A 27249-nucleotide genomic window follows, 5' to 3' on the forward strand; every position below is an offset into this window, starting at 1 on the left:
GAAAATGCTGCATACAGAATGCCTTGAGGAAATAGGAACTGTGTTGTCTTTTCTTTTTCCTTTTATAATATGAATGACTTACTTAACTTTGTCTGAGTATCACATTTTTCTGTAAGTAGGGCTCACTCCTTGTTATGGTCTGAATTATATCTTTCCCAAATTCCTAGTGTTGAAACCACAAATCCCGCAGTGACTTTATTTGGAGACAGAGCCTTTCAGAAGGCAATTTAGGTTAAAAGAGTCATTTGGGTGGGGCCCTGCTGCAACAGGATTGATGCTTTCATGAGAAGTAAAGGAGGGCCTGAGAAGAGTACTCTGTGAGTAAAGTCACTTGCTGATAAGTCTAGCGACTTGAGGTGTTGGAAGAAAAGAATAGATTCCTCCCGGATGTCCTCTGACCTCAACGTAAATGTTACGGCACAATTCAGCTTACAGAAATGTACGTCAGCTTGGACGTGGAGGCAAGTCCCAACAGCTCACCAACAAGGCAGAGGCTGCTAAGCTACTTTATTCAGATATTTTATGTTTTGGGTTTTGAGACAGAATTTCATTATGTAGTCTAGGCTAGACTAGAACCTGCTACGTAGCCCAAGATTGGCCTTGAATTCTTGATCTTCCTCCTTCAACCTACTGAATGCTGGGATTAATAGGCGCATGTGCCATCATATTTTAACGGCTTTAATTTAAAAAGTTGTTTAAATAAACTGTAAAAATTATTTTAAAAAATGGTATAAATAGAAAAATACACACTGGAATTAACCAAATCCCAAAACTGTACAGCTCAGTGAACTTGTATACAGTTAGAATAGACATTGGGAGCAGCGGCTGTGGAACTTCACATTGGATCTTTTTTTTTTTTAAATATTTATTTATTTATTTATTTATTTATTTATTTATTTATTTATTTATTTATTTATTTATTTATTTATTTTTTATTATGTATACAATATTCTGTCTGTATGCCTGCAGGCCAGAAGAGGGCGCCAGACCTCTTTACAGATGGTTGTGAGCCACCATGTGGTTGCTGGGAATTGAACTTAGGACCTTTGGAAGAGCAGGCAATGCTCTTAACCTCTGAGCCATCTCTCCAGCCCTTCACATTGGATCTTATACTTTCACTATCGAATATATCTTCATGCACTTACCACCAGCTATGAAAAAATGTTTATATCCTCATCCATTACTCTTTTCCATTACCTGCATATAATCTGTCCTCATTCCCTAACACCTAGCCTTTCCTTTTCTCTTTTCCACATGTTATTCTGTACCCACATGTATATTTGTGTACATATATTATAGCTAGAGTCCACACTTGGAAAGATTTAACTAATGTTTTTAGATATTTTATTTTGTGTGTATGTACACCTTGTACATGCCTGGTGCCTAGGAAGCTTAGAGGGGACATCGGACCTCTTGGGACTGGAATTCCAGGCGCTTGTGAGCTACCATATGGGTGCTGGGAATTGAACCCCAGTCCTCTGTAAGAGCAGCCATTGCTTTGAACCACTGAGCCAATTCTCCAGCCCAAGATTTAAAGCCTGGCAAAATGAGAGACATTGAAGTTTCATCTGTAAGGGAATGAGCTCTAAGCACTGTGTGACCAATTTAGTTAATTGTCTAGCTTTTCTAATCCATTTTAGCAGTATAAGAATGAAATGTGTTATTTTCCTTGAGGGATTTGACAGTTTTTACTTAACACAGAATGTGCTTGACTTCTGCCTCCTACACCCACTTATGCATGTCTTCAGGGAAGCTTTCTGAAGTTCTCTCCTAATTGGAGCCAGTTTTTGTTTTTGGTGGCAATGACAGAAATTGACAGTTTTGTTTAGAGAGAATACAAAGTGTATCTTTATGAAATTCAGCCACAGAGGGGTAGTGGTAAAGCTGACCTATGTAGGAGTTTGCCAGCCCTTAATTCATATGGGGTCGCCGCATGGTTTTTGTCTTATCTTCAGTCCTGTTGACTGTTTATTGTTCATTTACCTTCATTTGGTGGAAGACAGCTTCAAACAACGGTGAAATCACTGTATGGACGACAGAAAAAGCTTTTTTTGCATTTCCATACATGTAAAAAAATGTCTGGCTGGAGAGATGGCTAAGAGGTCTTAAGTTCAACTCCCAGCAATCACATTGTGGCTCACAACCATCTATAATGAGATCTGGTGCCTCTTATGGCATACAGGCATATATGCAGGCAGAGTACTAGATACATAATAGAAGAATAAATCTTTAAAAAAAAATGCCACTACAGGTCTCTTACTGCCTTGGTTTCGGTAGCATTCTTATCAGTGGATCAATAACTTGAATCAAGATGAATGGCACCATCATTGTCAGACATAGGTTGGATGTTTGCTTCTGTGCCTAGGGGGTTGTAATTAGCTGTCCTACCTATTAGTAGGTGGGCCAGGAGAGGCGCAGTATCTACCAAAGTAAGGGTGGGAATGCCTCATAGGACAATAGAAGGTTGAGTTTCTGTTTTTAGAATTAATGTAGTTTTCTGTGTCATTATTCAGTGATGGACAGCCTAAGCACAGAGTTGTGCCCTGCTTACCCTCTGCTTCTTGTTTGTACCCCAGCAGTAACATCCTTTGTGCCTGGTACTGTTGGGGTACAAGATTTATTATGGGGATGGGGGCATGGAGGTTAGTTCTGCCTCAATTTGGTATGCCAGACCTTGTTGACTCCCCAAGGAAGCCTTACGCCCTCTGAGGAGTGGACAGGGAATGGGAAGGAGGGGAGATGGGGGACAGGAGAAAGGGAGGAACAGAGGGAGGGGGAACTGGAGTTGGTATGTAAAATGGGAAGTAAACTTTTTAATAAAAAAAGATAAATTGACTAGTGGTCTTTTGCAAATTTTGTGGGCTCATGGTAATTTTATAGTTTCTAATATTTCATGTAATACCATTCACCTGTGTGATGCGTGCCATAGTGTGTACATGAATGTCAGGAGACAGCTTTCAGGAGTCAGTCTTCTTCTACCATAGATTTTGGAGACTGAACTTGGTTAGTCAGGCTTACTCATGCTCAGCAAAAGTGAAGGCAACCTGAGTGTGTATCCTCTTAGCTTTGTTAACTTGATAACAGCCTAAGTCATCTGATACATGAGCCTCAGCTGAGGAATTATGTAGGTTAGATTGGCCTATGGGCATGTGTGTTGTGGGTTGACTTGACTATTGAGGAGGACCCAGCCCACTGTGGGCAGTGCTATTCCCTGGACTGTACAAAAAAGCAAACTAAACGTGACTCTGAGAGGGAACAGCAAGCAGTGTCCCTCTGGTTTCTGCTCCAGTTTCTGCCCTGACTTTCCTCGATGATGGACTTACCTGGGCATGTAAAGCCAAATAAACCCTCTCTTCCCTTGAGTTGCTTTCGGTCAGAGTGCTATCACAGAAACAGAAAAGAAACTATAGAACAAGATGGAAGATGAGAACAAACTCCATAAAGTTGCCTCTGACCTCCATCTTCACTGTGGTATTCTCCTGTTCTCCACACACACGCAATAGTTAATAATTTTAAAAAGTGAGTTTGGAAGCTGAGTGTGGTGGCAGTGCATGCCTTTAATTTCAGCACTCAGGAGATGGAGGCAGTCGGAGCTCTGTGAGTTTGAGACCAGCCTGGTCTACAAAGTGGATTCCAGAACAGCCAGGAATGTTACACAGAGAAACCTTGTCTTGGAAACCCAAGGTGGGGGAGAGGGGAATTGAGTTTGGGAATTTTTGTTTTGTGTGTGTGTTGGGGGGATGTTTTGAGTCAAGACCTCATTTTGTAACTGGTTGGTCTAGAACTTGCTATATAGGCCAGTCTACCCTCAAACTTTTTTTTATTATGAATTTTTAAATTTATTTTACATACCACCACAGTTTCCCCTCCCTCCTCTCTTATCGTTCTCTTTTCCCCACTCTCTTTCTACCACCCCATCCACTCCTCAGAAAGGGTAAGGCCTCCCAGCCGGGCGGTGTTGGCGCACGCCTTTAATCCCAGCACTCGGGAGGCAGAGGCAGGCGGATCTCTGTGAGTTCGAGACCAGCCTGGTCTACAGAGCTAGTTCCAGGACAGNCTCTCTTTCTTTCTTTCTTTCTTTCTTTCTTTCATGTGTGTGTGTGTCAGCAGGGGATGGGATGGGGGTGTTTCACTGTATATTCCTGGCTATCCTGGAACTCACGATGTAGACCAGGCTGGCCTCAAACTCACAGAGATCTGCCTGCTTCTGTTTTCTAAGTGCTAGGATTAAAAGTGTGCATCACTAATTACACTTGCCCTGCTTTTTGTTTTTTGTTTTTGAAACATGGTCTCATGTAGCCCAGGCTGGTCTAGAACATTTTATGTAGGGGAAGATGACCTCATACTTCTAATCTTCCTGCCTCTACTTCTCAAGTGCTTGAATTACAGGCTTCTTGTTAACACATCTGGCTTAAGACCCAGCTTCTTAAACTGTGGGTCATGAGCCCCTATGAGGTGGTGTGACTGAAGGGAGGGTCATGGAAAATCTGGCAACAGCAAAAGGTTTCTGAACATACAATGACCAAAAATTGATTCAAAACCAAACATACGATGGATCTGCATCTCGGACTTCACTGTAGCCTTGATCCTGCACACACGGTCACAGCAGGCAGTGCCAATGAATGGTAGCTGAGGCTCAGACTCCAGACTACTGTATATTGTGAACTACATTGTTGCTTTTGCTCTTATAAAAACACGATTTTGCTATTGAAAACAAAGGTTTGTAATACATTCTTGCCACCATTCCTCGGTACATAAGTAACAAGCTAGTCTGGTTTTGGAGTTTATTGTATCAGAGTGTGTTTGATTACAAAAAAGTTGCTGTTTGAATTGCTGGCTTGAGTTTCATAGAAAACATTGAGTTAACCTTGGTTAGGACAGAAAGTCCAACAATTTCTGAAGTGGTTCTAAACGTAATTCTGCCATTCTGTACTACGGATTTATACCAAGTGGCATTTTCAGGATTAAAGATAATAAAATCAAAATATTGATCAACTCTGAAAAAACCCTGAAGATGCTGAAATATCAAATATTCAGCCCAGATTTAAATCTTCACATAAAATAAGCAGATCCACCTCCTTAGTATTTAAATTTGCTTTGTCTTTAAAAAATTTGGTAAAATTATATGTATGCCAAAGAATTCTTTTAAATAAGAATTGGTGATTTGTTCAGTAGTAAAAATGCTTGAACTACGAGCCCGAATTCTATCCCGGGAACACACAGTAGAAAGAGAGAACCAGCTCCCCAGGGTTGTTCTCCGACCTCCACACATATGCTCGGGCGTGTCCATGCTCATACCCACAAGTGCGCATGCCATATATGTGCACACAATAATGAATTTTAAAAAGAAAGTCATTTTCTTTCTGACTTATTATGAAGAAGTTTGAAAAATGTATGACTGGTTTTATATATTCATATACCCGGGCCACATGAAAATATCCTGAGTAGGCAACGGAGAGATGAACAGTGGCTGCCAGGATGGGACGTGACACAGTCAGTCCAGGATCTGCTGAACATGCACAAAGCCCTGGACTCGAGTCCAGGCACCGTGTAACACTGGGTATGGTGGCTCCTGCCTGTAACCCCAGCATTCAGGAGGTGGAAGCATGAGGATCACAAGTTCAGGGTCATCCTTGGCCAGGTATGGAAGGGTTGGGGGACGCAGCACACTGACTGAGGCCTCCCTCCTCCCTCCAACCCCTGCCCAAGGTCAGGAGCACAGCAGTTCTAGTCCAGCTAATCTGTGATTATTTTGTGAACTCCATTTGTTTTAATTTTGTAGCCTTAACATAAATTCTCTTCCTTAACTATATGAAAAAGGTAAATTTCATATTCAGTGAATGTGTGCCTAAGTCCAGAGTCAATTGTACTAAAAGTAAGTTTTTATTTGTTTTTAAAGCCTGAACAATCCAATCTTTTGAAAGAGCTGTAACTGGCATGGTGGTATATGCCTTTAATGATAGCACGTGGGAGGAAGAGGCAGGTGAATCTCTGTGAGTTTGAGGCCAGCCTGGTCTACATAGTGAGACACTGTCTCAAAAAAACAATAAAAAACCTCCAAAAACCCCAAAACAAAAAAAACCACAACCAAAAACGAAGGAAAGATAGAAAAGAATCCGTTCAAACAACACTGGACACCTGCCTCTCACCTGTCAGCTAACCAGGCTATCAGGAGAAAAAAATGGGATATCAGCCAGATTGGTCAGGAGACCTGAGGCTTCTGAACGTCTGAAGCCTGGCAGAAAAGGAGTGAGAGAGCCTGCGTGGGACACAAGGGTCCTGGAGTGGAGTTCTGAAGCTGTCTGCAAGTGACCAAGTCTTAGCCTGTCTGAGAAGTGAAGACGCTGAGCTGGAGTGGAGGTGACAGTCATTCAGGGGACAGGAACAAGAGGCCGTGAGCCTTGCTCATACGACACTTCCTCACAGGATGAAGGCAGGGGCTGGTGTGGAGAAGGAGACAGGAAATTGGTGCTAACCACTCAGTGATATGGGAGGATGCTGAGAAGCCATTGGTACAGTGATAAGAAGGGGCAGGTTGTATGAGCCACACAGTTTACCATAGTAGCTTGCAGACATTGTTAAGTTCTACAAAAAAAAAAAAAAAAAAAAAGAAAAGAAAGGGTAAGGCCTCCCATGGGAGTCAACAAAGCATGTGCTCTCAAATGTACAGAAGAGATCTGCCTGTCTTTGTTTCTCCAGTGTTGGGATTAAAGGTATGGCTCACCACACCCAGCTGTGGTTTGCTTTTCCAACTATAATTCAGACTATATTCCTGACTTTATGTATTACTGTATTACGGAAGCTCTGGAGTGCTGGTCTCACTTTCTAGCACTGGTGCTGATCTTCCTGACCAGGACAGAGACAGACTTGAGCAGAATCAGCTGCTTTTGTTACCTAGGCTGTCACTCCAGGGAGCACTGATGACTGATGAGGTCACCTTACTACCTTGCTTGTTGTGACCTGCAGTCATGCCTGGAATCTCAGATTTGTATGACCTCATCTCTAGTATTTTATGCAGAGGTTGGTAGATTTTCACTGAGGAGCAAAACAAGGCTAGATGAAGAAAAGTCAAGAGACTTTCCTCTCCTGCTTAAAAATTTTATATATTTTTCTTCTCAGTTTTGAAGTGACAAAGGACTTCCAGATGACAAAGAAGCAATCCTGGTGAAAAATTGTCTTTGCTATATTGTGTTGTGGGTTTGAGAAAAGTAAGACCAAAGACAGGAGTATATCTGCAGTTTTATTGTTTAGAGTTTATAATAAGTAGTTCAAGTCGTTTCTCAACACTGTGGCACAAAACATATATATGTATATATATACACACACATATTCAGAAAAATTACAAAATATTACTTAAAAAATTATGCTGTAATAAGATTTTTCCTCATTTACTGGCCAAACATAAACATATACCTCAAATGCACCTTTATTTTTTTACATACTTTTTGACATTTCTGTTTATAACTAGTCTGTACATTCACAGAGCTGAAGGCAATGTTTTACTGCAACAGACTTCATAAAAGGACTGAAATTTTAAAATGTTTTGTGTCAAAAGTACTTATTTGTAAACACTAGGAAACGTTTCCTGTCCAAACATCTAGCTGTTGTTTCGTGGTTAAGTGAAGGCTCCCGTTTCTTGATTACTGATGCATTGCTGGCCATACTCACTTGGTCACAGGACCATCTTAGTCAGGTGTTCTGTGGGCATAGATTATTTCATTAGTCTGGGTATCTCTTCGGCATCCCTTAGGGCTCACTGTTGGTACTCTTGTATCTGGACTTGAGTGTGCCTTATAGTGGTTACTTGGGGTTTGGGTCTCAGTGACTTCAAATGTTTGTACCACTTCTTAAAATCACTGTTGCCTTCCAGAATGCTGGAGTTTTCCATGATGAACTTGGTATGACTGGGTACAGATTTAAAATTACAGTTTGTTTTAGAAAGTTCTCTCATGACACCTCCAAGTGAGGAAGAAGGAAGGAGAGAGAGGCAGGGCTTCTGCTCCGTTGTCAGTGTTTATGAAACACATCTAAATGCCCATCCTCTCTTCTGTAATGCACCAGTCCTGCTCATGTCCTCCCCTCCCTTCCTCTCCTACTCCTTGACTGGCTGCCTTTTACAGTCCCTGAACTAACCTGTTACTTGCTTTATACCGTGACTTGTCAAAGGCGCATTGGTGTTGTGAGACAGGATCCTGTCCAGTGTCCAGTCTTTCAAAATTTGTAGACAATAGGAACCCGAAAGAAAGGATAGTGTGGCGGGCAGAAATAAACCAGAGATTTGTCATCTGGGCCCATTGCCAGGAAGAGAGGAGTCTTGATGTAGGAGAGAGTATTGACTTTGAGGTCAAAAGACCTAGGTACAGGTTTTAGATGCATCATTTGGGGGATACATAGCCTTGAATGCGCCAACCCTTTCTGCTTACATATCAAAGGAAACAGCATTTGCTTATCTACAAAAATCTCCATGTAAATTATAATGTTTTCTGTTTGTGAGAGCCTTGCCGCCTAACTGACTGGCCTGAAACTGTGTAGGTCAGGCTGGCTTGGAACTTGGCAGCCATCCTCTTCTCCCTCCCAAGTGCTGTGACTACAGGCATGGGCCACCACAGCTGGCAATGACAAAGTTCTATGTAAACATCAGTTGTTTGATGGATTATAAATAAATAGAAAGTGGAGAATTATTTTTGTGGTTTAAAGATAACAAAATGTGTTATGTGGATATGTAAATTACATCTAGTTGTTTTCTTCCCCCACTCCCAAAAAGGACCCAGTTGCTTCTGTTTGACTTTCTATCTGCTCACTGAGTTGCTGGCCTTGACGAATGATGCCATAGTGATAGTCTCTTCCTAGCAAAGTGCTGAGGATCAGCTAGGAGCCTTGAGGATGGTAAGAGCCAGATTTGAATATCACTGGAAGAATAATGTAGTTTGATATCAAGGACAAGGAGCTTTCCGTTATTGGTACAAAACAAGGATCACTGCACAAAACGAAAGAAGTACTAAAGGAAAGCTTCCCTGGTAAAGGCTTCCTGCAGAGAACTTGATCCGCCCTTCAACTGCCGGGTAAACTACTTTCATTTTTGAGATATATTCAGAAACCACGCTGATATCTTGGTCACCTGGGGAAAAAAAGCACATACGTTATTTTAACTCTAGAAAAATGACCTGTTAGCAGCAAGAAGAAAAATAAAGTCTCTGAAGCCCTTGAAAATGAAAAGAGAAGACACTTTTTCATTTCAGGATAAAGCACCTCAGAAGACTTTGGTCTTCTGGTAATTCTAAGTGTAAAGAATCTGATTGCTCTTCCGTGTTACAGATGAGAACTTCAGCACTGGGTAATTGGAGGAGTGCAGTTGTCTCAGCTCCAAGGTTTCTAAGAGGTTGTTGGCATCACCGCTACAATCCGCTCTAGAGCCAAAGGCAAGGGGGACCTGGGCCAAGAGTTATCTGAGAAATAAAAGTGGCTTTCTCCTGCTGTCTGCTCAACACCGTCTCCACATACTTGGATGATGGGACACTGGAGGTTTCTTTCCCAGAAGAGGATAGAGAAGTAAGACTTGCTTAGACAAACCCATGACAACTCCCCAGAATCTTACTATAATTTCAATTCTCCATGTGGATGTATTCATTGAAGCTATTTAATACCTGGCAATGCTAACGCATGGTAGTTTACTGTAAAGAAAAAAAATACTGGGCCGTTGTGATGGCACGTGACTTTAATCGCATCCCTTGGGCAGGAGGATCTGTGAGTACCAGGCCAGCCTGATCTGCATAGCAAGCTCCAGGCCAGCCATGACTACATGCCATGTATGTTTCTATGTCACTATGTGCCTTCCCTTGGGTCAGATAGATGTGAACGTGTGTGCTGGGGAAGAGAGAACAGAACACTCCTCAGTGTTGTACCATTGTTAGCAACCTCCAAAGCAGGAGGGAGCAACAACAAAGGTAGAAGGTCCCTTTTCTTACCCCATCTGCTCAGTTCTGTTGTGCTAAACAGAGGAGAGGAAGAGGTGCTCATGCTTACCAGAGTCATGTTTTAATAATTCATCTTTTATCATCTGGAATCCATCTCCACCATTGACCAGGTAGCTCGGGAGGATCACTTTATACACTGTATCCATTTTCAGAGGCTCATAACTGGGCACTCGACACATGGTGCAAAGAACATCTAATTGTACCACTCTGTCCCAGGGTTTTCGGGTGAGATCATACACCACGTGGATTCCTAGAAGAGAAATGAGTCCATTTTTTCTTCCTGAATCCAAAGAGACTTTTTGCCTATGAAAGGGATTTTGACCAAGATCTAGACTCAGGATATTAGGCTTGTGCTACTGTAGTTCCTGTGTGAGTGAAATTTAATTCGTAATGTCGGCAGTGGTGTAACTACCCTTAGTTACTTTCATCCTTGAGGCCTCCAGTAGATGGGAGAACCACCAAAGGAGAACTGACCTCAGAAAGGCAAAGGTGATTTTGCTGGGAGAAACCCCAGTATTTTTCCTCTTTATAATCCTGAATTCACTGGTCCAGATATGACTCACTGGGTTTGGAAAGTGAGGTGTGCATCATTGGGAAATGCAACGGAGCATCTGTAACAGCTTTGAAGACCGAATGTCATAATTCTGATTTGGAGATTTTTCACAAATACTCATTCTTAGCATGAGAGCATCAGAACGGCATAGGTCCTTGGCTCTGCCCTGGGAAAATGTTCTGTGTCAGGGCTATCCCACAGACAGCAGGCCAGGGTCTCCTGCCAGACAACAGCACTCATCAAGCAGTTCCAGGAATAAAATGAAAATGAAGCTGGGTGTGGGCGTACCTTCTTGGAACTCCCAGCCTGTGGAGGCCCCGAAACAGGAGAGTCACTACCACACATTTGAAGTCAGGAGGTCAGGTTGAGCTAAGTAGTTTGAGTCTATCTTAAAGAACATATTGAGACTCTGTCAAAAATAAAAAATAAAACAAACAAAAAAGGCAGCCAACATGAAGCCAGGCACAGTGGGACATAACTGTAATCCCACCATTACCGGAGGATCAGGATTTAAAGACCAACTTTGGCTATATACTTTAAAGTCATTCTGTGCTACATAAGATCCTGTCTCAACATGAACAAAGCAAGATGAATAAAAGTGAGAAAATAAGGCAAGAAAATTATTTTGGAGTAAAATAAGTTTACTACTTTAAGTATTAACTCTGGATTGTGGAATTGGTTACTAAGAAAAACATTTCAGAATCCTTCTGGAGCTGGGACATAGCAGTGCATTTTCCCAGCATACATGAGGCCTCAGGTTCAATTCCCAACAGCACAAAATAAAATAAACTAGAAAATGTTTGCCTTGCATGTGTTTAATCTCCAGCACTCCCCACACCCACCGTCAGTGAAGAAAGAAGCCTTTAGCAGTGTGAGGAACATTCATTTCCATTCTCCCCTGCAGTCAAAGAGAAAGCAGGTCTGGGGTTGGTGACATGCCTCTCCCTGCCCCCCCCCCCCCCAATCAGGATTAGAGTAGACTGTGTCTTTGCTCTACCTTTGTTCCTTTGAACCCTAATATGGTCCCGGACAGCTAACAATAATGGAGAGCTTTTGTTTTTGCTTAAGAATGTTACCTGCACCCTACAAGTAAGAGTCCAACAGAAAGACCTCATGCCAGCTGATCTGATGAGTGTTCAGGAGGTCAGCTCCCATGGATGCCTTTCCAAAGTCCAAATCATGGTTGGCAAAAACTACTCATTGCCAAGGGCTTGGACCCTTAGCCTTCACCTCGCCTCAATGGCTCCAGGAGTCCATAGTCATCGAAAGATGGGGTTGGCTGTGAGGAAACCCTAGTAAGCCCAGCCACAGAGGTAAGGAGCTGAACCAACCAGGAAAGCCCACGTCACCGGACGACATGTTCTGCAGGATGTGCCACTTACCGCCCACTTGCAGGAACTCCCCAGTGGACTGGCCGTAGCGATGCACGCTGTGTTCAAAAGCTTTCTTCAGGGTGGAACCTTTTATTTGGACCAGGTCAAATGTCCCTCCAAAGGGCAGCACAGCAGCCAGGTTCTCCCAGGTGATTGTGCCTTAGGCAGTTATAGATGCATCAGGAAAGAAAAAGAGACCTGTTTAAGAACCTGTTTCCCCAGAGACCACCTCACTTGAGTTGAGCAAATAAAGGGAGGGGGTGTCACAGCCACTGTGTTTAACTTTGGGAGGGAGCGCACTGGAAGGTTCTGCTCTGTTGTCCACCATCGGGCAAGGCGGTTGAGTTTGCAAAGGACCAAGTCCACTGTTCTCAGCCTTGGATCTCCTGGCTTGGGCTGGATCTTCTTCAGTAGCTGGTTAAACATTGTTCAGTTCTACACAGGCAGTGTGTTCTAGCCACCTGCCCTATTGTCGCAAATGAGCCTGGGGCCTTCTAGTGATGGGGTTTGACAGTACGTCCATAAGGACTGCAACAGAGCCTTAAGCACTGTCTATAAAAACTGGGTTTGTTGTAATGTATGATAGGACCGTGGGTATCTGTGAATATGGGAAGTGTGTCTTTGAGATGACTTCCAGCATGAGTTGGTCTTTTTGTTTCCAAATGTAAAAAATGTTCAATACTTTTTAATAAAACAGCAACAGTTATTAGATTTAGACCAGCCTTAGGTTTAGCATTTATGTGAAGACGTTTGAGAAAGCATGTGTGTCCCAAAAGCACTGGGCTTGAATGGCAGCTAACACAAACTTAAAGGACTGGCGGAACAAAGGGACAACATAGACAGCTAAGGAAACTGGACCTGTGCATACCATTGTTCTTCTCTTCAATGGGGGACCGGATGCCACCTCCATTTAAAATGCACATGGACACATGGTTCCAGAACATTTCATCCGGGTGTCTGAGGTTGTTGTTAATCTGCAATAGTAGCAGAAATTTAGTTACTTTGGGTCTTTCTTGGTATCAGTTCCAGGAATCCAGTTATCTCTACAGAGAACAAAGTATTCATCCCTCGCTCCCGTTTCCCCAGAAGTTTCCCAACTGTAAGTAAAACAAATTGTATACATTATTAACCAAAAACAATTATTAGTCTATCTTCTATTGGTCTCCAATTAGTCGGAAGCAAAAGTATATTGTGACCAGTCCTGTGTCACACTCTCAAGACAGGGGGCTCTTTACTTACTCCTCAAACCTATCCCCTAAGCTAGGGTGCATAGCCGGTGTCAACTGCTCCAGGATGGACTGGTCTGTGGAGCTGCTCTTCCAGGGCAGCAGGACCTTCCAGCCTGCTCATCACCTACCTTATGCCATACAGTTCCCCCATATTGGCAATCTTGGAGGCACAGGAATGGCCTCCTGAAGCTGGGGAAAATCAGGTTCATTTTTTTTTAAATATTTATTTATTATGTATACAATATTCTGTTGTGTGTATGCCTGCAGGCCAGAAGAGAGCATCAGATCTCATTACAGGTGGTTGTGAGCCACCATGTGGTTGCTGGGAATTGAACTCAGGACCTTTGGAAGAGCAGGCAATGCTCTTAACCACTGAGCCATCTCTCCAGCCCCAATCAGGTTCATTTTTACTTTACTTTTACAAAACACACATTCAGTTAAGCAGGTAAATGCATGCTTTTGTCTATTTGTTTTGAGGCAGGGTCTATTTTTGTAGTTCTTGCTATTCTACGACTTGCTATATAAACCAGGCTAGCCTCAAACTTGGAGAAATCTGCCTGCTTCTGCGTCCCAAATGTTGGGATTAAAAGCATACACCACCATATATGGCCTTAAACCAGTTATTTTTTAAATTTTTTTAATATATTTTAAGTGTATAAGTGTTTTACCTGCATGCATGTTATGTGTACCACATGTGTGCCTTTGGAGGTCAGAAGAGGGCATCAGATCCACTGGGACTGAGGTTACAGATGGTTGTGAGCAACTGTGTGGGTGCTTGGAATTGAACCCAGGTCCAAGTAATGTCAAGCTCTGAACCAACTCTCCTGCCTCAAAATGTGTGCTTTCTAATTTTTAAAACAAGCACAAAAGGAAAGTTAGATTTACCCCAGCCTCTTTGACAGAAAGGTTAAGTGCTGGTAGCACCCTGGGGTGTTTCTTTGAAGATGTTTCTCTAGATGTTTCTGTCTGTTTGTTTTCCATACTGATTTCATGGCGCTCAGTAACCAGCCTGAGCCTCTCTTGGAGGGCGTTCATGCTGTCACCCGCTCGCTGGAGTTTGTGGAGTGTGGTTGTATCACAGAAAGCGACACCAGCAGGATACTGACACCGGCACACACACACCATGGGTGAGACCATGGGAACAGTCCAACATAGAGACCTTTGCTCAGCACAGCCCCACAAAGCCATGTTGGCCAATTGGCTCCAGAAAAAAAAAAATGCTCTTCATGAATGACCTTGCTCTAGCTTGAGACTTATTATAATTATGTATGTCATTCTGTGCTTGGGAAAGACATGCAAGTTATACGAGGCCCATGTTCTTTAGAGCCAAGAAGACAAATCAGGGAAAACTGTCCTGCCAAGTCAGGTCCAAGCAGATGTGCTTGATCTACTATGTAACATCTGGCAGCAGCAGAGGGATGGGTGGGTTCCTGTCATGATCTGTAAGATCATCTTACAGAAAGAAACACTCCAAATTTAGACATCTAGGAAAGACATGCTTTTAAAGGTTTTAGTTCTTGTAAAGCAATAATGAGATGGTCTCCTAATCTCTCTGAGCCTCCTCGCCAAAGTAATCAGTATGAAACCAGTCATGCTTCAAACTTCCGTCTGGGTTTTAAGTGTATCAGAATCCTTAATTCTGCTGCCATCACTTTGTCCCTTGTTGCCTCTACTCTCCATCTCCCTTTCTTCCCTCCCTAGATGCAGGTGCTCTGCCCCTGCAGACAGCTCACCATAGCATCACAGATCAGGTTGCCCATGTTGCATTCTTTAAACCGGCATGTCTGAGTGGAGCCATCCAGGTAGACGATTGTTCGCCCTAGTTCCTGGGTAGAATAATTATCTAACTTTATCCTCCAGTTGTTAATGTCAGCTTTGATGACTGCATCTAAAAGGACAGAAAGGAAGGACCATCAGAAAGGTGCAAACGAAAGGAAAGCCCTGTCATTAAAGCAGATCTTCTAGTGGGTAAATTCTAGAGAAATCAAGCATTGTCAGGCTTCCCTGCTGAGAGCATGCATTAGTACATTTTGGTTTGGACTATGAAATTCCTTAGGGAATTTCATTTTCTGACATTAATACCTGGATATTTCTTACCTCAAGGATGCCTTTGAGCATCTCGGCATCCACTCAACATCTGGGTGAGTACTGTCAGCCCACCTAGGATGACACCATGGTGGTGTCATGGGTTGAAATGTTGGGCAAGTACAGAGCATCTGCTGAGGGTGTGGTTCCTAGCTTGCTTCCTTGCTAGCTGCTTATGTTGTGACGGAGCACAGACTCTGCTGGGTACAGTGGAACCTCCTTGCCCATCCTTGTGAGCTGATGATAGCAAACATAAAAGGGCTGGTAGAGTCACAACATCATGCTCACAAAGACCATGTGTGTGAAAATGGATGGCAAAATGATGCTTTTGTTCTGAGTCTCAAAGCCAGACATGCTGCTGTACACTGTAACCCCAGCCCGGGCTATGTATGGAGAAGCTCTTCTCAAAACAACAACAAGAGGTATTTCCTTGTCTCATGAATGAAGAAGAAGCTGAGGCCCACACCACACTATCACTGCCTCTTGTTAGGGAGCTACTCTGTCCTATTTGAACTGCTTTTTTTCGCTCTCCTACTCCTCTCTAGACAGGAGCTGGCAGTGACTTTTGCCTTGCCAGACAAAGCTTTTGAAAAGCAGAGAGAGCAGTGGTACATAGAGCAGACTCGGAAAAGCAAGTGAGGATTTGGACGTTGGGAATTTGAAATTTCCTTATGAATAAAGAGAGTAAACACAATGGAGAAGCTAAGCTCTTCACAAGTATTACAGGCATTTCCTGAAACAAAGCAAGAGGAAGAAGGGGATTGAAGATCTAGCCACGTAACTTGCCACGTTTGGTAGACTCTCCCCAGATCTCACCTTCAGGGATGCTGCTGTTCAGAAGAATGGGGTTTCCATGTGAACTGACGACATTCCCTTTGTTATCAAACTCCACCTTCAGATAGCCTAGGTATTTGCCAAAAGCATAGGCCTGGACCACGGGGACCTTCCGGCCATCATCGGAGGTGACTATGAATGGGTAATTCCCAGCAGGAGTTTCTTTGGAAGGTGGAGTTCCTGAAATAAAAGAGGCAAAGTTGATCAGGTCAGCCTTCGCACATGGCAGGCCACTTGCTGGATGACAGCGACTTTTAACTTGATGACTCGCCATCTGCTGTTCTGCGTGGTTGGTCTTTCAGAGCCCTGTGGGACGTTTGTCACTAGTTCCAAATGCCCTTTTTGGCATACAAATCCTGCTCAGTGGGCATTTACTAAGCTGTTTCTAAGTCTGGGGTATTGTGCCTGGTGATCTGATGTGGGTCATACAAAAACAGAATACTGCTAAGATTATCCCTCTACCGTGCAGACTCCATCTCTGTTCCCCCTGGCTGGATGAATTAATCAAACCATTCGGACAGTTTTCGGAAGAACCTGCGAGCCACTCATCACCCAGAGGCCTCCTTGCTTGCCCGAGGGTCAGAGTGGCCACAGGGGAGGCACAATGCCCAGCGTCTCTTCACTTGCCATGTTGAATTTATTCTTAAGCATTTATTTGTGTGGGAGGAGGTCATGTGTATGGGTCCCAGGAATCAAACTCAGGTCCTCAGGCTTGGCAGCAGGCTCCTTACCCTGCTGAGCCATCTCACTGACCTGTATGTTTAAGTTAACTTCACCCCTCTTTGGTGTTCAGTGTGCTTCGTTTGCTTTGATTTGCTTTTGAGACATCTTCTGAAGAGCACTGTGTAGTTGTGATCTTTGACTTTATAATCCTACTGTTTCCACCTCCTGCATAAATGCTGGGGTTACAGAGGTATGCCCCAGCATGCGATTCATGATTAATATCAAATTTCTGTGGAAGTGACATAGTTTGGGCTGCTTAGAATCAGATTATGAAATTAATACCCTTGGCCCACTACACACATGACTGGTCTCACTTACTGGATGTCCCCAGAAGGTCCAGAGAACTTCAGGACGTGATTCATTTCACATATGAATCAGTTCTGAGAGACGTCTGTGATATAACACATTTAGTTGTCCAAGCTTCCCACAGGGCAGGGCAGGTTATTAACTGCACTTTGCAGACAAGAAGACTGACTACTGTGCAGATACCCATGGGCACTTGCTGCAATGTGATGCGGAGCTGACTAGGAACCGAAGCTCTGAGAAGCTGTAAGCTGGTTGGCGCAGACCTCTTAGAAAATGACATGCAAAGCCAGGTTTGTACCTTCGTGTCCCAAGCTTTCAGGGTCTTTCTGTTTACCTAAGAAAAGCTAAGGAGGCATGGTATGAAGAATTTACTCTGCCCCGTCAACTTCAAGGACAGAAGCATTGCAAATACCAGCATTACGCAAGCTGGGCTAGCTGCTTCCCGAGTTAATGTTTCGCTTCATGCAGATGACCTAAAACATGGTAGAGTCACAGGGAAGAGGGACACTTCTAATCTAAACCTTTTCTTCCTCTTCTGTGCTTTTCTGCAAGGATAGACCCTGCCCTTCACTGCAAAGGACTAGGTATATTTAGGGCAGCCTCTTCCTAGCATTGCCAGGGCTTCCTCTTCTGGGCAATGTTTGGAAAGCTGCAATTTCTCTGACTGTCCACAGAGTGGCAGAGAATGTCCCATCCAAGTGGAAAAGAGATTAACAAATTGCAGAAACCAGGCATCTCGCAGTTTCTTGGAAATGAAAGAGAATGGCAAGCCAGACTTTTTGTCTTGTTCTTCTTCCCCATCCCCTTCCATGGAAATAGCTTAAACAGATTGTTAAAAGTCAGGGACCTGACAATCCTGTCAAATGCTTCATTACACAGCAGCACCCATCTGGGAGGGAGCACCTACTTTCTAATTCAGAAAAGTCTTTATGTTCCTTTTCTGAGAACAAAAGACATGTGAAGGTTATCTCACAAGTCAGGAAAGGCAAGGCGCTTCCTTTGTGGTTGAGGTAATATCGGGTCTGGTAGCTAATCCCTGCCTCCACCAAGGATGAGCCTTTTTTACTCCTCCATGAGTTTAGCAACTCCAGGAAACCACTGGCAGGGAAAACAATCTAGGGCTTCAAGTTTCCCACACTGTTTCATGCTAGTCAGCCAAAGGCCTAAAAAGTTTGTTACTTTCACAGTGCTGGAGGTCAAATCCAGGGCTTGTGCGCTAGAGAAACACTACCACCGTTCTACACCCCCCAGTCCTTCAGCCAAAGGTTCTCACACCTAAAATACTGTCTCCACATGAAGCCACACTTTGTCTTTAGGTATGTGGCTTATCATCTTGGCATAAGAGGAAATGTGTATAGATTGTGTTCTAGTAACCGAGACTCAACCTGTGTGGCTGTGGTGCATTGGACACACATGTGAACATGAACCCTCCATTTCCCAGGGCCGTCTAAGTGTCCAAAGAGACTTCAGCAGGGGGCTGCCCTCAGTCAAGGAATGCATGATTCCAATTAGGGTCTGGACAACTGTTAGATACCTTTGGAGGATTTTTAAAACAAAATTATATTTAAAAATAATATAGTAGTTCAAGCTTAAGATTAATGGTTAAAGTTTATAGAGTCCTGTACAATCAGAAGCAGTGTTGTAGAATATTTGGAAAAAGAAGAACAAAATTTTATTGATTCTCCATCTTTAAAATTCTGAAAATTTAAAGAAAATATATTTATGAGTAGCAGTGAGGGGAGAAATTGGTGGCAGCCTATGTATTAGGAAGAAACCACCTTGTTTAGTAAATTCAGTGTTCTCCAGAGAAACAGGACTATGTCCATGTATATAAAGAAGGTAGGGGACAGAGTCTCAGAACTTAAAACTGGGGTATTTGTCTTAGATGTACATTTCCAAGCCCATTTCCGCCCTATCTTACCTTGATCCATCCCTATGGCATTTGGGGGGGGGGGAAGTTACGCCACTATCATTATTTTTTGTTAAGGAAAGCTTGTGCTCAAAGAGATGACATAAATTGTCAGTATTGACTGAACTGGGGAGCAAACTGAGCCTGTAAGAGAATTGAGCCCTTTTCACAACCCCAAGCCACATTCCAGTAAAAGAGAAAAATGAAATCCTGTACACAAGACCACCAAGAGCAGAGCTAAGGGGGCGCAAGCTTCCATCCTGTGCAGTTCACAGGAGTTGATCAACTCTCCTCAGATAACAGACCTACTTGCCCAGGGATCCTGACCGCATTTATTTACAGTCATTCTCTTCCGAGCCTGGTTTTCAATAGACTCATCTCGGAAAGCAGCCTCATGAGGAGCGAGACCACTGACCACTGCTGTGTGCTTGCAAAATGATGTGGCTTTGTTCGAAAGGAAGCGGGTGCTGAAGCTGGCTCAGGCAGAGGCTATCTAAAGGGCAGGAGTGAGTGACCACTGGAATGAGGAAGGCCCCTGCGCTGACCTAAGAAACACCCAGGGAGATCACTGAGGCCACTGGTCAGACTGCTGCCCTTTGAGTCTCAGCAGTTCTTATCAAGGGCCTGGAAACAGTTACTTGGAGACTGTTTCTCTGTCCTGTGCACGTATTAAGGTCGCTTTGGAAAGGCAAGATTGTCTAAAGCCCAACTTTTCTTTCTTTCTTTCTTTCTTTCTTTCTTTCTTTCTTTCTTTCTTTCTTTCTCTCTCTCTCTCTCTCTCTCTCTCTCTCTCTCTCTCTCTCTCTTTCTTTCTTTCTTTCTTTCTTTCTCTCTTTCTCTCTCTCTCTCTCTCTCTCTCTCTCTCTCTCTCTCTCTCTCTTTCTTTCTTTCTTTCTTTCTTTCTTTCATGTGTGTGTGTGTCAGCAGGGGATGGGATGGGGGTGTTTCACTGTATATTCCTGGCTATCCTGGAACTCACGATGTAGACCAGGCTGGCCTCAAACTCACAGAGATCTGCCTGCTTCTGTTTTCTAAGTGCTAGGATTAAAAGTGTGCATCACTAATTACACTTGCCCTGCTTTTTGTTTTTTGTTTTTGAAACATGGTCTCATGTAGCCCAGGCTGGTCTAGAACATTTTATGTAGGGGAAGATGACCTCATACTTCTAATCTTCCTGCCTCTACTTCTCAAGTGCTTGAATTACAGGCTTCTTGTTAACACATCTGGCTTAAGACCCAGCTTCTTAAACTGTGGGTCATGAGCCCCTATGAGGTGGTGTGACTGAAGGGAGGGTCATGGAAAATCTGGCAACAGCAAAAGGTTTCTGAACATACAATGACCAAAAATTGATTCAAAACCAAACATACGATGGATCTGCATCTCGGACTTCACTGTAGCCTTGATCCTGCACACACGGTCACAGCAGGCAGTGCCAATGAATGGTAGCTGAGGCTCAGACTCCAGACTACTGTATATTGTGAACTACATTGTTGCTTTTGCTCTTATAAAAACACGATTTTGCTATTGAAAACAAAGGTTTGTAATACATTCTTGCCACCATTCCTCGGTACATAAGTAACAAGCTAGTCTGGTTTTGGAGTTTATTGTATCAGAGTGTGTTTGATTACAAAAAAGTTGCTGTTTGAATTGCTGGCTTGAGTTTCATAGAAAACATTGAGTTAACCTTGGTTAGGACAGAAAGTCCAACAATTTCTGAAGTGGTTCTAAACGTAATTCTGCCATTCTGTACTACGGATTTATACCAAGTGGCATTTTCAGGATTAAAGATAATAAAATCAAAATATTGATCAACTCTGAAAAAACCCTGAAGATGCTGAAATATCAAATATTCAGCCCAGATTTAAATCTTCACATAAAATAAGCAGATCCACCTCCTTAGTATTTAAATTTGCTTTGTCTTTAAAAAATTTGGTAAAATTATATGTATGCCAAAGAATTCTTTTAAATAAGAATTGGTGATTTGTTCAGTAGTAAAAATGCTTGAACTACGAGCCCGAATTCTATCCCGGGAACACACAGTAGAAAGAGAGAACCAGCTCCCCAGGGTTGTTCTCCGACCTCCACACATATGCTCGGGCGTGTCCATGCTCATACCCACAAGTGCGCATGCCATATATGTGCACACAATAATGAATTTTAAAAAGAAAGTCATTTTCTTTCTGACTTATTATGAAGAAGTTTGAAAAATGTATGACTGGTTTTATATATTCATATACCCGGGCCACATGAAAATATCCTGAGTAGGCAACGGAGAGATGAACAGTGGCTGCCAGGATGGGACGTGACACAGTCAGTCCAGGATCTGCTGAACATGCACAAAGCCCTGGACTCGAGTCCAGGCACCGTGTAACACTGGGTATGGTGGCTCCTGCCTGTAACCCCAGCATTCAGGAGGTGGAAGCATGAGGATCACAAGTTCAGGGTCATCCTTGGCCAGGTATGGAAGGGTTGGGGGACGCAGCACACTGACTGAGGCCTCCCTCCTCCCTCCAACCCCTGCCCAAGGTCAGGAGCACAGCAGTTCTAGTCCAGCTAATCTGTGATTATTTTGTGAACTCCATTTGTTTTAATTTTGTAGCCTTAACATAAATTCTCTTCCTTAACTATATGAAAAAGGTAAATTTCATATTCAGTGAATGTGTGCCTAAGTCCAGAGTCAATTGTACTAAAAGTAAGTTTTTATTTGTTTTTAAAGCCTGAACAATCCAATCTTTTGAAAGAGCTGTAACTGGCATGGTGGTATATGCCTTTAATGATAGCACGTGGGAGGAAGAGGCAGGTGAATCTCTGTGAGTTTGAGGCCAGCCTGGTCTACATAGTGAGACACTGTCTCAAAAAAACAATAAAAAACCTCCAAAAACCCCAAAACAAAAAAAACCACAACCAAAAACGAAGGAAAGATAGAAAAGAATCCGTTCAAACAACACTGGACACCTGCCTCTCACCTGTCAGCTAACCAGGCTATCAGGAGAAAAAAATGGGATATCAGCCAGATTGGTCAGGAGACCTGAGGCTTCTGAACGTCTGAAGCCTGGCAGAAAAGGAGTGAGAGAGCCTGCGTGGGACACAAGGGTCCTGGAGTGGAGTTCTGAAGCTGTCTGCAAGTGACCAAGTCTTAGCCTGTCTGAGAAGTGAAGACGCTGAGCTGGAGTGGAGGTGACAGTCATTCAGGGGACAGGAACAAGAGGCCGTGAGCCTTGCTCATACGACACTTCCTCACAGGATGAAGGCAGGGGCTGGTGTGGAGAAGGAGACAGGAAATTGGTGCTAACCACTCAGTGATATGGGAGGATGCTGAGAAGCCATTGGTACAGTGATAAGAAGGGGCAGGTTGTATGAGCCACACAGTTTACCATAGTAGCTTGCAGACATTGTTAAGTTCTACAAAAAAAAAAAAAAAAAAAAAAAGATTTCCTAAAATCTTGAACAGTAAATAGTTAGCCACTGCATGTTTGCCTTTTTAGGGACATTATGTCAGAAAAGAAGGGGGTCACACATTCCCAGTGCTGAGCCCTTTGCTGAACTGCAGATAGAACCTGATGTCTGCACTTGTCCAAGACCACACAGACTTGAAGAACCAAATGTCCGGTGCTCCGGGAGGCAGACAGGAAGCAGCTCATTAGGAGTCTTTCCAAGAATCATAAAGACACTGGGCGGTGGTGGCACACAGCAGCACTCAATGGAAGAGGCAGGTGGATTTCTGTGAGTTCCAGGACACCTGGTTTACAAAGTGAATTCCAGGATAGCCAAGGCTATACAGAAGAACCTTGCCTCAAAAAACAAATATCAAAAACAAACAAGAAGACAAGACAGCCTTCTGCATGCCTGCTGCAGATTCCAACTTGAACTCATTTTCTTACCTTTTTCACGAACCACTTTGTGACTCCAGGATGTACCGCCTTCCGAGACAGCATTTGCCTCTCGGGCCTCATTCCTGCAGCTCTAACACTTTGCAAGCCTGGCTGGGAAGCTCCCTCCTCTTCATTGGAGGGGGTAATTTATGCACTGTGAGCCATTTAACTCATTTACATACGAGGGTGGGAGTTGAGGAGGGAAGGAAACTAACTTAGTGGGCAGTAACAAGCACAAAAGGTTAAATAACATAAAATATCAGGGTGCTATTCAGGTGCTTTGGGGGATGTTTTCCTTTGGGTTTGTGTATGTGTTGTGTGCTGAGATGTTTCTTATATTTCAAATTTTGAGCTGGGAATGGTGGTTCATGCCTGTAATCTCAGCACTTGGGAGGCTAATATAGAAGAACTTCCATGAGTTTGAGTCTAGCCTGGATTACAACATAAATTCCAGACTGGCCTGGACTACAGTGAGTTCTAATCTCTAAACACAAAAGGATCTATTCATAGGCTGGGTTTTTTCTCTATTTAATAAGTAATATTTAAAAACTATTATTTTAGCTTCATACAAACTTCATAAAATAGTGTGGTGGAAATCACATAAGCTTTGTGTGTGTGTGTGTGTGTGTGTGTGTGTGTGTGTGTGTGTGTGGGTGGGTGTGAAAGAGAGAGAGGGAGGGGGAGAGAGAGCGCCATGGCACATATGAGGTCACAGGACAACTTTTGGGAGCAGTTTCTTTCTTTCCACCATTGCGTGGGCTCTGAGGACAGAACCCAGGTCTCCAGACTTGTGCAGCAAGTACCTTTATCTGCTGAGTCATCTTGTCAGCCTAAATCTTTTTTAAGATTGCAAAAAAAATATTGCTTAAATATGTAAGTAGGTCTCTTCTACTATTATGCGGTTTAATTGATAAGTTAGATCCTCAAAAGAGAACCAAAAATACATTTTCATGAAAACAAGTTTGATCTTTGAAATCTATTACAAAATGTGGAATAAACAACTGAGATTCAGGTTAGTGTCTAAGAGACTGGAACAATCTATTCAGGAGTTACAGATAAGCCAGCTACAGCTTGTCCTTAGATCTCTTATCCTATGTTGCAGGACTTCACTGTCTGGGGCAATAGTTATAAGAACAAAAGGATGACAGGTACTCCCCACCCAGCTTTTTGGGTTAGCAGGGCCCCCCAGTAAATAGCCATACAGATGCCATAAGATAGCATAGATCAAGATGGTGTAAGGGCACACCAAAGTGGCATGGTATGCCTGTAACAGCAGTGCTTGGTGTTATGCTATTGGAAGGGGCAAAGCAGGGGGCGGGGAGGGGGTCTTAAATCAAGGTTAGCCTAATCAACACAACATGTATCATGTCAGCCAGTACTACATAGTGAGTCTCATGAGTGAGACTCTCAATAGAAGCAAAACAGAACCATGAAGTGGGGGAGAGAGGGAAAGGAAGAGAGGTGGAGAAGGAAAGGGAGGGGTGAAGAAGATGGGGGAAGGACAAGAGAAGACAAGAACCGGGGATGGTGGGACATGCCTGTATCTTATAATTTTAGTACTTGGGAGCTGGAGGTGGGAGCATTAGGAGTTGAAGGTCAGCCTCAGTTACACAGGGCTGACTTGGGCTCCCATCTCCAGATAAAAAGAAACAAAACGACAATAAAAGAAGCAGTAGAACAACAACAAAGCAGGATATCCTGGATGTTTGGGGAAATTTCACTTTATACGTATCTGTATGAGAGTGCACACACATATTTGAACACATATTTTATTAGAGCCTCCTGTAAAATGTCATGCTTACTATGGATCACAGCCAAACCTGTAAAGACTGAAGTGACGGGAGAGCCAACCTGTTCCTGCCGTGAGTTACAGACTTCTGATACTGCTGTGGGGGAAAGCTAGGAAAACGCCCAGGTTTTGAAAGAGTCTTATCCATAGGGGTGGCATAGAATTAAAATTAGGGCAGGTAAATAGAAGGACCTACCTGAGTCTGTTGTGACTTGGATGTGACTTGTCCCCTTTGTGCTCATGTGTGAGCAGCTTAGTCCTCATTGGTGACACTGAGGGACAGTGTCTGATGTGAGGTGATGAGGCCATTAGGGCCACTACCCTCAGAAGAGATCAATGCGGTTCTCTTGAGACCACAGTTAGTTCTAGGAGCGGGAGTGGTTGTAAAGGGAGGCCACCACATGCATGTTCCTTCTGCACTGCCCACTTCCCTTCCTGATTCTCTGCCATGTTGTAATGCAGCCAAGAGGATGTTCACCCAAGGCCAAACTAGTGAAGTCAACTACTCTGAGTTTTTAATCTCCAGAGTTGTGCTAGACTCCTCATTAGGAAGCCAGAGGGGGTCAGTGACCTGTCTGTTCAAGGTCATTCAGGCGAGTTAGGAATGAGGACTTTCCACCCAATATTAGGTTTATTTTCTTTTAATAATTTGTACTGTATCTCATTTTCTGATTCCAAATATAACATTCAGCATTTAAAAATACTAATAGCAATAATGATAATAATAATAGTAATAATACCTTCCAAATCAGATACAGCAGTGCATGCTTATAATCCTATCACTCTCTCAAGAGGCAGAGACAGGAGAATCACGAGATTGGAGCTAATCTGAGCTAGATAGTGACATTCGGTCTTTGAAAACCAAAAGTTGGGGATATAAACGCTTAAAATACAGAAAGCCCTGGGTTCAGGTCTAAGAATTAATACAATTTAAAAATCTTTTAAAAAGCCCATCATAAACTGACCTTTGGCTCAATATCAGTACTCTTTTCATTTGATTATGTGTGCTATACACTTATAGCATTGATTTTTAATCATGAAATGAATGAATTCTTGGAATGTCTCCCAGTAAGACTATCTGTCATTATTCAATGTAAATTACATTTATATGGCATATTACAGCTTTTACAATATATATTACACACTAAATAGTAATAGTAACAATTAAAAAAGGCAAAGAGAGAGAGAAAAATAACTGACCCGAACATCCTAGCTTGCAGAATGCATTTGAAACAATTACCTGTGTAAAGAAAGGTGTTGGAGTGTCCTCCCACCACGACGTCCACGCCTTTCACTTTCTGAGCAATGAGTTTATCCATTTCAAAACCAGAGTGTCCAAGTGCAATGATTTTGCTCACATTTAGAGTTTTTAGCTTATCTACTTCAGGTTGCAATGCGGTGATTTCATCTTCAAAGACTAAATTTGTCCCTAAGAAAGAAAATTAATAAAGTGGATATTAAAATAGTTTCACTATACTGTTTGTATACCAACACACTAAGCATATTATATTTCTTATTAAAGCTCTCTAGCTATAGAGAATAAATGTATGAATACATCTAGTACAAAAGCCCTGGCAAATAAGGAAAACTTAAATCAATGTCACTGGTTGCATTACCTAATATTAGGTTAAAGTTAATATTAATATTAGTTAAATATTAAATATTGGGTTAAATATTTATATTAAATTAAATATTGGGTTAAAGTTATAGATGATATATATATACTTTTTGAATCATTTATTTCTGTGTGCTGATATATATGTCACAGAATGTGCATGGAGGTCAGAGGACAATTTTCAGATTTGATCCTCTTTGCTCACTACATGGCTGTTAGGGATCAAACTGAGACCATCAGGTTAGGTAGGGAACACCTACATCTGTTGAACGCTCTTACTGAGCCATATGATACACTTGCGTAAACTCAGTCTCACACTAGGAGTATACTTCAGGTATGGTTTGCTTCCTTGTCTTGTATATCTAGATCATCACAATAACCATGTCAAAAAAATGTGTCAGCACAAAAGCATGGTGTCCACAGCTTCTCTTAACTTCATTGCTTTGTCTGGAAACTTGGGGCATTCTGTCTTCACACCTAAGATGTCAACAAGAAATGCCAATTTCAAACAGTGGTCTTTAGACTTATTTATTTGGGGATGTATGTGCCGTGGCTGCTTGTGGACATTAGTGGACAACCTGTAGGAGTCAGTTGTCTCTTTCTACCTTGTGGGTTCCCGGGATTGAACATCAGATGTGGTGGCAAGTGCCCTTACCCACAGAGCTGTCTCGCTGGCCCTTGAAAACTAACCAGCACGGTAGATAACTGCTCACTTGCGGGCAGCATTAGAATAGACTGGAGTGCTGTGTTGCAGAGAGGCCTCATCTAAACATTGCTGGCCCTGGGAGTGGGTACATACTTCATGGAACTCGCTCTGCTACTCAGTGCTAATGTATGCCACCGGCTCTGGCTAGCACAGACTGGGTATTCCTATGCTGAAACATGAACAGGACCTCCCAGTCTGTAGCCAAAACTTAGCAAGTCCTTAGGTCTTACAGCTTCAGTGGTCATGAAGGGATCGCAAAGATGCTTTTCTCAAGTCACATC

At 42.9% G+C, this 27249-nt stretch overlaps 1 protein-coding gene across 2 annotated transcripts in view; it reads right to left on the reverse strand.

The window, feature by feature from the left end:
- Positions 1 to 7227: 7227 nt before the first annotated feature.
- The window catches only part of Nt5e (5'-nucleotidase ecto), a 46085-nt gene continuing 26063 nt past the window's right edge, over positions 7228 to 27249 (reverse strand). For both annotated transcript variants that reach the window (XM_050118904.1, XM_050118905.1), the window contains 7 exons: positions 25888 to 26076; positions 16031 to 16228; positions 14863 to 15017; positions 12769 to 12874; positions 11910 to 12059; positions 10024 to 10224; positions 7228 to 9118 (listed from right to left, as the gene is read on the reverse strand). In XM_050118904.1, the coding sequence (XP_049974861.1) occupies positions 8955 to 9118; positions 10024 to 10224; positions 11910 to 12059; positions 12769 to 12874; positions 14863 to 15017; positions 16031 to 16228; positions 25888 to 26076 (1163 nt within the window). In that variant the 3' untranslated portion in view covers positions 7228 to 8954. The remainder of the gene's footprint in view (positions 9119 to 10023; positions 10225 to 11909; positions 12060 to 12768; positions 12875 to 14862; positions 15018 to 16030; positions 16229 to 25887; positions 26077 to 27249) is intronic.

The sequence above is a fragment of the Alexandromys fortis genome, unplaced genomic scaffold, assembly GCF_014885135.2.
Source record: "Alexandromys fortis isolate MF-2015 unplaced genomic scaffold, M_Fortis_MF-2015_v1.1 scaffold_164, whole genome shotgun sequence".
NCBI classification, from domain to species: Eukaryota; Metazoa; Chordata; class Mammalia; order Rodentia; family Cricetidae; genus Alexandromys; species Alexandromys fortis.